At 40.9% G+C, this 11,087-nt stretch overlaps 1 protein-coding gene across 1 annotated transcript in view; it reads left to right on the top strand.

The window, feature by feature from the left end:
- The window catches only part of Med12l (mediator complex subunit 12L), a 292,238-nt gene that overhangs the window by 30,986 nt on the left and 250,165 nt on the right, over window positions 1-11,087 (top strand). The window contains exons 4-5 of the mRNA XM_028763676.1: window positions 523-714; window positions 5,106-5,265. Of these exons, the coding sequence (XP_028619509.1) occupies window positions 523-714; window positions 5,106-5,265 (352 nt within the window). The remainder of the gene's footprint in view (window positions 1-522; window positions 715-5,105; window positions 5,266-11,087) is intronic.

An 11,087-nucleotide genomic window follows, 5' to 3' on the forward strand; every position in this document is an offset into this window, starting at 1 on the left:
CACCACCGCCCGGCTGTAATTATTCTTTTAAATATATTTCTCTAGATTCTTGAAGAAAGTAATATCAAATGTAAACACAGAATTTTGTTTCTAAAAGCAGGTGCTATTAAGACAAAACAAGGATAAGAGTGGTTTCTGTGGCCCCCAGGCTCTGTCCCCTTCAGTGTACCCTTGTGAGAGAGCACATTCTCTCACGTGCAGTACGGCAAAGGAGAGTGCAGCTAAGTTTCGAGCACAGCCCATTCTGAAATTTACCCTGATGGAGTTATCTTCACATTACCAGAGATTTCCAGTGCTTCTCTTTTCCTAATTTCTTGGGGACAGAGGAGCAAAGGAGGGAGGTTTTCATTTTATTACTGGACATAAATCACACTTTGAGGCTTAAAGACTTACTATATTATGGAAATCACAGTTGTTAAGCTTCAAAGATAAAAATTTTCATCTTCTCTGATGGGCTGTATCAAAACTAAGGCAGTTGCACATGGTCTTTAAACACTGTCTTGCTTCCATTTCCTTTTGCAGATCGGTGCGTATTTCAGCAGCATATTGGCCGAGAAACTGAAGCTTAACACTTTCCAGGACACCGGAAAGAAGAAACCCCAAGTTAATGCTAAAGATAATTACTGGCTGGTCACTGCTCGATCACAGAGTGCCATTCATAGTTGGTTCTCTGACCTAGCAGGGAATAAACCATTTGCTATCTTGGCAAAAAAGGTATCAATTATTTTCTTCTATTGTTAGAGTTATAGTTTTATAAATGAAGCTGTTTGAGATAATGTTCGCATGTACACTTAATTTTTTACGTATTCTTTTTTAAACCAATGGTTCAGTTGTAGGTACACATGTCCAGATAGTTCTGTTCTTATGTTCTTTCCTCTGTGTTTTGATCACAGGGAGTGTTGTGTGCATCTAAAAACCTCAGGGATCTGCATAAAGGCAGTTTTTGCTGACTTAGATATACCTTAAAATTTAAGAGTAGGTAATAAGGCTTCATTTTTCCTCCATAACACTTTCACTTTTCTCAGATCAAGATACAGTACAAAGAAAAGATCCCTGCTTTAAGATTATTCCCATGTCTGTCAAAATACCCATCCTTACACATATACATGTACACACACACACACACACACACACACACACACACACACACACTATCTTTAGGCCAAGTTAAGTCTTAACTGCCAAGCAAGACAAAGATTTTTTTATTGCGTGTACTTGTGTTATAAAAAGGTGTTTAAAACAAAACAGGAATATTTGTTTATAATCTTCAGGTTTTTTGGCAATTGTGTAGGGGGTGGTATGAGGTTCTTTTAAAATCTTTACTTTTAGTAATTTCCTTCAGTGGGAATAATCAGTATATAGGCTCAATAATCTTGTAGTCTAAACAACATAAGATGTCCTTTGAAAGTTTATAGTAAAGTTAGAAAAATTTCCCTTAGTCTTTATCTCCGACTTCTTGTATACCTTTGTAATAATTCCAGGTATCTCTTCTTTTCTCCCCTGAAGTCCCTTAGTTCTAGGGACTCTGTCTTCAGTTCTAAGTATGCAGTGTTCATTTCCACCTTGTGTGGATCCAGCTCCAAAGACAATGCCTTCATATACTTGTGTGTTTGCTTTTGAAAGCAACTCTTTGAAAATAGTGTCTTCATCTTCCATTTGCTTTAATTTGCTATATGTCTTGACACTGCATGCCTCACATAGACAGATAGATAGACAGACAGACAGACAGACAGACAGACAGACAAAGATGAAAGGCACCTGCAGTCTTTGAAGAACACTTGTCTAAGTGTGACCAACTCTTCCCAGAGTTAGTGCCACTGTTTCCACCTGCCCAAACCACAGAGCTGGAACACTTCATCCCCAGTATTAATATCTGTTTGTGGTCTCTCTGTGGCCCATGGATTGATTGTATCTGAAGGCCATGTAAGCCGTAGAGCATCCTTCAGAGTTTGATGGCTTTTGAACACCAATTCATATCGCTGTGCTGTCAGCTAGGTGTTCCTTAAAGTTTTACTTTGTTACAAGCTCTAAGAATACTTCTTGGATACTCTCTTAAAGTGACTATTGGTAAGGAATTGGTTTCCTTGCTTTAAGGGTGTAGGGGTCTCTTATCTTTTAGGAGGGAGATAACTCATGGTGTCCTGTATTAGCCATTGTTCTTCTTTCTTTATTAGGAGCTGCCTCTGGCCAAGTCAGGTGTCCCTCAGGTAAGCCTTGGCATTAATTCTTTGAAAACATAGACATTTCTTTATAAAACATTGACTCTACTTTGATGTGTTCATGTCTTAGGCATTTCAGGAGTCCTTCTTCCCCCTTCTCAGAATTTCATCCTTTTGAGATGGCAAAGGCTCTTGTAGTTTTGGGCAAAGGACCAAATTCTCTATATGGTCTTCATATTCAGCCACTTAATTTCTGATATTCATGTACAAGAAGGCTTAGGAAGGAAACAGTGATTTACTTGCTGTGATCCAGAGTCATCTTCTAGCTCTTACCCAGCTTTCAGAATAGATTTTTATATGGGATAGATTATGTTTCTGACATGGTTTCCCATTAGTATAAAGCCATACAGGAGTCCAGAGGTGTCTGTAAGGACTTGTAATTTAGTCACTGTCATTACTTGCTTTTGAAAAGGAAAATTCTGCCAACCAGGGATATTCTTCTAGTAGTTGGCTAGTTCTTACCTGTTTATGCAGGTGCCCTTGGGTACTGTTGTCTGAGAATTTCCTTTGGTTCTGGTCCTGTTTAGACAATGGAAGATGCTGATGGTGGTGAGCATCCAAGGGGAGAAGATATAATACTATCCTTGTGTATATGGAAGCAGCACACTCTTAGCATCTTAATTGCCTTTGTAGCTCTAGGTCGATGTAGAAACTAAACCAGCGATTGCCAGAATTCCATGTCAAGTTTATGTCAGATGTTTTTCAGAAAAAAAAAAAAAGGTCTATTACTGTTAAAAATAATCATGGGAAACAGCAGTTCCTCCCAAAACTATAGACTGGACAAAACCATCACACATATCTTCTCTCTTAGTCAAGTAACGCTCTTCACATCTGTTTGCTTGGATATCAAAGCCCTGACTTGACTCAACTCAGGATTTTGCTGTTTTGTCCTGTGTTGTTTATGTAAGATCTGTGGCTTGGTTTGGTATGTTATTTTATCAAAACATTTCAAGTTTTCAACTGTTTGCATTTTTCCTCCTAACAGTTGCTGTTTAAATAAATCCTTTGCTCATCTGTGAAAGCTACTATTCGTAAGACTCTTTGGAGATGCTTTTACCTTGAATGAATTTATCTGCATTTTTAGGCAGCAGTCTTGCATCCTTTTGGTGTGTATGAATGAGAGGCAACCTGACATGGGCTGATACAATTTAAACCACTGGCTCCATATTTTATATTTTAGTGAAAAGCATCAGGTCTTGAGCTGAATGTTTGACCCTGTGTTTTTCTTGTCTCTGTCTTGAATGATAGTAGCCACAGACACCGTGTTCCATGAGAGATGTGCCCTGTGTGCTAAACGGGCAGGACATTGTCTCATTAAAATGTATCACTGTGTTGTGCAGAGACGAGGCGTTACAGATTTGGCTCATGTGTCTTCTGCCTCCCTTGAGTTGTTTTGTGCAGTGTCGTTTTCTGTGTCATGAGGGCGATGTTCTGAATTCAGCACCCAAGGCTGCAAGTGTACCTGGATCAAAGAGTCTTCAGTTTTCTGTAAACACAGTGTCAGCACACTGTACTCCATTGACCAAGGCCAGGAAGGGAGGCATTCCTTCAGCATTGAAACAGCTTGATGTTTCTTTGGAAAGGCCAATTGAAATAGCTTGCTCTTAGGGCCTATATTTTTAAGAATCATGTATACTTTTTAATTCCAGGGATCATACTTTGCACTAGGCATGTGAATAGTTAAATTTAAAAATTCACTGACTTGACCAGCTAGTAGAAAAATTCTGTGCTGTATGAATTGCCGGGTTTAAACCTTGACTTTTCAGCCCAAATTCAAGTATGAGTTTTGGGGTAGAGGGATAAGGGTTTGTTGGTATCTGTGGCAGGGTTCCAGTGTCGTCTTTTGAAAGGACCTTAATCTGTGGTATGAAAACACTCAGGCTAGTATAGACAAATTCCTAATCTGACAACAAAGTATTATTGGTATACTTTTGATTGTACCAATAATCAATTCATGTATTTTCTTTTAAAAAATCAGGATAACCACTTCGTGAGGTGCATAGGATTGGTGCATAGGATCCAAATTAATGCTAGGAAGTGGTGGCCTTGACTGGCAAAGCTGAGGGAAGTAGTTGAGCAGTGGTCATCCCACTCTGGTCTATAGCATGTGGGTACCTTACAGTCTTAGTAGTCCCGACCTGCTGCCTTGTCACAAATGGACTCCTGTTCAGTCTTTTCACCATGATCACAAACTAAATAGATGACATAGATGAACAGGCTGTTCATAGGATATTTATGAGGTGTTCTGGAAGAATGAATTAACTCTTTCAAGCCATTCACTGGCATATTGGGATACTAATTTGCTGAATTGCACCTTTGTGGTCTTGAAGAAATAATTAACAGCCTCAAGTGTCTACTTCAGCCAGCAGATTAATTGCCTTGCTATTGTAGCACAGTGTATATTAGGCAGACTCACTGATCCATCATTGTAGGCTCTGCTTAATATTTTGGGCTAAAGAAACTCTCAGAAAGTTTCTGGAAATTGTTGCTTTTGTGAGATGTTGCAGTTAGAAAGCTTCATACAAAAAAAAGTGTCCACAGATAAAATGTAGAATGATGGCAAATTCTTTCTGATCTTTCTCTTCCAATTTTGGGATAAATCATTAAGAAGAGTATCATGAAATTAATTTTCTCTGTTTGTTCATAAGGCAGATTACTTTCCTTATCAGAGAATGTGACAACACTTCATTTTATCAATAAGAAAGCACAGCAGAGAACCAGTTTGCCCTGTGTGCTAAACATAATTTTGATTTTTTGTTTCTCAATGAAAATTGGGTTAAAATTTCTTCCCTCTTTTCAAATTGCATGCAGTCTTTGAAAATCCATTAAACATACTTTCTTATACCAGCATATAGTGTATGCTTGTCATATGTTATTTCTTTTTAGGTCCCCATCCTCAGTAAAAAAGAGGACGTCTTTGCATATTTAGCTAAGTATTCTGTGCCAATGGTTCGAGCAACGTGGCTGATCAAGATGACTTGTGCCTATTATTCTGCTATTTCGGAAGCTAAAATTAAGAAACGCCAGGCTCCAGATCCCAATCTGGGTAAGTGAGCCAGTGGGCAATGTTTTGTATTTCACTATTGGTTCTTTAAATAATTGTTACCTGGATCCTCTTAGCACTCAGCATCCCAGGATGGTGAGGATGGAGAAAATCCCTGGTGCAGCTGACATTCAGCAAGCCATGTTGATAGCTCCAGAATGTACCCTGTTTGAACTCTACTAGCGAAGCTGTGGAGGTGCTGGTCAGACCACCATCATTTCTTGTCTGGAGGAAGCAACCTCTGACTGGCTTTCCTGCATGCTTTTGCTGCAGTAGAGCAGGCCTTAAGTCTGAGTAGACAGCTATTGCTTACCCCCTACTCCCCTATGCTCACTCCCTCTTTTCTGGTCAGTACCAATGCCTTTGTCTGTGTTATGACAGTGGATACCAGGTAATCTTGCTATTTCAACACGGCTTTCTGCATTGTAGCTGAAGTGATCCTATTAGAACAGAAGTCACGCCAGTCCTGTGCTCAGAATCCTTTTATGACTAGCTGCCCTGCTCACCTGCCACCTGCTCTGGCCAATACCAGCAGCCTGCATGATTTTTTTTTTTTTTTTTTTTTTGACTTTAAGCCTTACCATATGCAGGTAGACACTGCTTTCCTTCCCTGGTATAGATGCCTAAGTTTGTGTGCTCCTGGCCACACTGTGGTACTGCTCAGTGAAAGCTGGGACCACTCTGGATAAAATCGCTGTTGCCTTGTTCTTTATTTGATTTGCAGTTGTTAACACTACCCATTATATTAACTTACTGGTTATCTATATTCACATACCCAAACTGTACAATAAGGCTGCGCTGACATTTTGTGTGGTTGTAGACTGGATTTCTTCTTGAGTTCCTCAGTGCTGGTCTCTCAGGGTAGTACCTCGATTACAGAAATTGTTCAGTCATTTTTAAAACACAGAAATGAATAACAAGGCCAGAAGCATTTGTGTTTGCATATGTATGATGTAATTTTGTGTGTGTATGTATATTTTAAGAATTTCACCAATTCATAATCCTTTAAACTCTCAGCATCACTAGCTGCTGAGAGTACTCTGTTCTTTAGGTGTGCACACATGCACAATATTCATTTATTGTTGTTTGTTCTTACCAATATTTTCTTTGATGTTCAGTTTAATTTTAAAACTGATAAATGTATGAAAGCGGTGCCTGGGTAGCTCAGTTGGCAGAACCTGGGACTTAAGTACAAAACACTATGCAGAAATTAGTCTCCTAGCTGCATCTCAGAACAATTTTAGATTAAGAGTTGCCTTTAAAAAAAAAAGTTGCCCTTATCCTAGATTTGAGTGCATTACCATGGAATGCAAGACACTTCACCAAGTGAAGGGAAGTGTCTTTCCTAGTGGAGACCATGGTGGGTTTCTTGTTGTGTTCATCTCTTACCATTAGTGCCTCCCCTTATCCCTAGCATCAGATGGTTTGAGGAGGTGTGTTCTTCCTGCCTCAGAGTTAAAATTTCCATTACTTGTGTATTTATAAAAGCTTGTCTGTTGGATTCACTCACTAGTTGTATTTTTCTGTCCTTTCATAGGCAACATAGCACATACTATAATTTATCTTTTGATTAAGTCTACAGAGCATTTCAAGTCTTTATGATTCCTGTTATACATGTAAAACCTTTAGTGTTTAAATCATCGAAAGTTGGGTACCTTCTGTACTCTTTCTCAAGATAGCACATACAGGCTTGGAATCTGAAAAATGCTGAAGTCTGAAGTTAAAAACAACTTAGAATTGTCTAAATTTTAGGAATTTGCTTATAACCTCTTAGGTTAGTGGTTCTCAACCTTCCTGATACTGCAACCCTTTATTACAGTTCCTTATGTTGTAGTGACCCCTCATCATAAAATTATTTTGTTACTTCCTAACTGTGTTATTGCTACTGTTATGAATTGTAATGTAAATATCTAATATACAGGATATCTGATATGTAACCCCTGTGAAAGGGTTATTTGATCCTCCACAAGGAAGTTGCAACCCAGAGGTTGAGAACCTACCACTATCTGAGGAGGCCTTGCATCTGACAGTTTTGTGTGTTATCTTCCAACTCTGCCAGTACATGGCTGAGGGGCAGGGGAGTCATTCTCTTTTCCACGTCCTGCTCTTCTGTAACATCTGTTTTTAGTTGTTTTAAACAAGGGATAGCTCTTAATCCTTTCCTTTCCTTGACTGATACTTCTGAAAGGGGCAAATTTTATTTTAGAGTGGTCCCCCATTTCCCTTTTTCTAATTTCTCAAGATGAGATGGTGATTGTTCTAGATGTTGGGAATATCACATAAGCAATTGTTCTGGTTAGTTTTATGCCAGCTTGACTCAAGCTAGAGTCATTTGGGAAGCGAGAACCTCAACTGAGGAAGTGCCCTACTACATTAGTCTGCAGTGCATTTTCTTGATTGATGGTTGATAAGGAAGGGCCCGGTTTACTGTGGTAGTTCCACTCCTGCTCTGAGGGTCCTGGTGCTGTGAGAAAGATTGAGCAAGGCAGTAAGCAGCACTCCTCCATGGCCTCTGGCATCAGCTTCTTCCTCCAGGTTCCTGCCTTGTTTGAGTTCCTGCTCAGACTTCCTTCAGTTTTGAAATGCATTCCACGACTGAACTGTGGGACTGTAGAGCTATAAATTGAAATAAACCCTTTACCTGCCATGCTGTTTTGGTTATGTAGAAACCTGATTAAGACAGCAATTATGTGACCATCTTGGCATGTCATATAATATTATGAGGTGGTAGCTGCCACATTTCTGTACTAAAAGATTACTATCTCACCCTTTCTATTAGTTATTGAGTAATTTAACTCTATAACTACTATTTTTTTTTTTTTAAATCCTATCACTCCTCCTTGAGGCAGGTCTGACTATATAGCCTAGGCTGGCCTCATACTTGTCTTAGCCTCCTGAATTCTAGGACTACAGGCATGTGAGACCAAGCCTAGCTTTCTATATTCTTACATGTGTTTCATTTTATTATTATTACTTTTAATTTATTTATTTAATTGTTTTTCTTATTACAAAGTTTGGCCAGTTATGTTGAGCCATAACTTTAATCCTAGCACTCAGAAGCAGAGACAGAGACTGATAGTTTGAGGCTAGATTGGTCCACTGAGGGAGTTCCAAACTAACCACAGCTACATCTAAAAAATTGGGGGCCAGAGAGAGGTCTCAGTGGTTAACATTACTGGATGCTCTTAAAGAGAGCCTGGGGTTTCATTCCCAGCACCCATATGGAGGGTCACAATAGCCTATAACTTAGTGCTAAAGGACTTAGCACCCTCTTCTGTCCTGAGGGCACCGTACACTGCATGCAAGACACCCCCATGCATATAACATTATTAATTAGTAAAAATGTTACAAGCCCCCAATATCAGAGTCAGTAAAGATTCATATCAGAGTGGTTTCAATATTTGATGTAGGACCACTGGATGTTTGAGCTTCCTGGATTCTTTAAACTTCTGGGTCCACCCAAGGCATATTGAACTAGAAAGGAAAAACCAAGATGAAACTTTTTATGAGTCCATTGTAAATATAATGTATATACTAAATTAATGTAGTAGTCCAGTAAGATGCCATTATGGTCTTTAAGGTAATGTAGAACTGCTGATGTACATACCAGACGTCTTAGTTCTGTTCTGTTGCTGTGATAACATACCATGACCAAGGCAACTTAGAAAGCATTGGGGAGCATGGCAGCAGCTAGGTAGGCAGGCAGGCAGGCAGGCGTGGTGCTGGAGCAGTAGCTGGATCTTATGTGTTAAGACAACTACAAGGCAGAGATGGCAGCTGGGGGTCAGGCATGAAGCAGAGAGTGAGAACATCATAATTGGGAATGGCATGGACTTTTAAACATCAAAGCCCACCTCCAGTGACACACCTTCTCTCACAAAGTCACAACTCCTAATCCTCCCCAAACTGTACCACCAACCACGGAACAAGCATTCAAACGTGGGCCTATGGAGGCCGTTCTTACTCAGGCCACCAGAACATACAAAACATACGCTCTATTTGCATGCTGTTGTCTTCCCCATCACGTACATTAAATACAAGGATTTTCAAGTTCAAGACCCCTGTCAACCTATTCCCTCACACGCTTTGGTGGGTTTCCATGTCCAGTGCACATGGCTGGGTTGCTAAAAACCCCTTTGCCCCCTCGGAGGGCAGCCACAGTTAATGCTGATTCCACCTGTGTAAGGACAGACCATGCAAGCAGCATCAAACTAAGTCCTGCGCCACAGCAGCACACTGTTTGTGGTGAATTCAATCTCTGGCTTTTGAAACATCTGATACAGTTCATGGCAATGAGTGAACAACGTAGATCCCAACAGTATTTTTTTTAATGACCGTTCTAAAATCCAGTCTGTGAGAATAGAAGCTGGAATAGCATCCTATTGAGGCACAGCCTTTTAACCAGCTTGCCAGGAAGAAATTTTCTTTCTTGACACATAGGTTTTGTGGAGTCATTCCTTATGTACAGAGATGAGTTTCAAATCTGGGTAGTTATGAATATTTATGGAGGTTTAAAAAGAGCTTAGGGCATCGTTTAACCAATTTTCACCCCAAGCATGTTCTTTCTGCTTCTATGCCTGATTGCAACTCAACAAATGGAACAGACAGATAAAGTAGGTAGAGGCTAACTCCTGTGTGCTAGGTGTTGGGGCCACAGCAAAGTCCTGTGTACTGGGTGTGGGGGTCACAGCTAAGTCCTGTGATCTGGGTGTGGGGGTCACAGGTAACTATTGCTGGGTGTGGGGGCCCCAGCTAAGTCCTGTGTGCTGGGTGTGGGGGTCACAGCTAACTCCCGTGTGCTAGGTGTGGGGGCCCACAGCTCACTCCTTTGTGCTTGGTATAGGGGCCCACAGCTCACTCCTGTGTTGTAACTTTAATTTTTTCAAATCCTATTTTTAATGAGGGTTCTTAAATGCTTTAGCCTTCGTAGTAACCAGCCACCCACCGGAGGTAGTGGAAAAGAAAGGATACAGGGTCGGGGGAAGTGGACCTGTTTAGAAAGGTTCTTTGGAGCAACTCCCGTCTGTGTTGTCTGGAAATCAGCAGTTCAGTTCACAGGACAGCAGGCAGTGGCAGCTTGATACACTCGCAAACCCCTCACAGATACAGGAGCAGTCCAATTTGGTAGAGTCAGGTTAGCAAGAGAGGTGACACGACTTAGCAGAGACAGCCAGGTCTCAGCTTCAGCTTGAGTCAGCAGGAGGAACAACAGCAGAAGTTCTCAGTTGTGCCTCTCTCAGGAAAGTGAAGATCAGTGAAGACAAGAGACCCACAAGCATTGCATAGCTAGTTGTACCAGCAAGCCAAGCTCTGTCTCCATCACTCCGTGGAGTCCTATTTATACCCTCCAAACATCACGTGTCCTCCACGTGCCTTACCTCAGCATGCGTCTTGCCTCAGCACATGCATCCAATCAGCCCAAGTACTTGGAAGCGTCATCAAACTGCAGGACACCAGCAGACTTTTTTTTTTTTTTTGGTGCATTTCTCTCTATGGCATCCCAACGAATGCAGCTCAACTACGCATGTAAGGTGGACCAATACATGTGTGTCGTTAGCAAAGAATCCTTCATCATGTGTCCTTTCACGTGCTTGCTTTAGCAGAATACCCTCTCTCCTGTGTCTGCTTCAGCAAATCGTTCCTTCACAAGTCGGCCTTAATCTTTCACACCTGTGTCCACTTTAACGCAATCTTCCTTCACTTGTTTGCCCCAGCAAAACACCATTCAATCAACTTTCCAAAGAACTCTTAAGTTTCCGCTCCACTGTGTGCTGGGTGTGGGGCCACAGCTAACTCCTGTGTGCTGGGTATGGGGGCCACAGCTA

Source organism: Grammomys surdaster, unplaced genomic scaffold (genome assembly GCF_004785775.1).
Source record: "Grammomys surdaster isolate TR1022 unplaced genomic scaffold, NIH_TR_1.0 139, whole genome shotgun sequence".
Classification (NCBI taxonomy): domain Eukaryota; kingdom Metazoa; phylum Chordata; class Mammalia; order Rodentia; family Muridae; genus Grammomys; species Grammomys surdaster.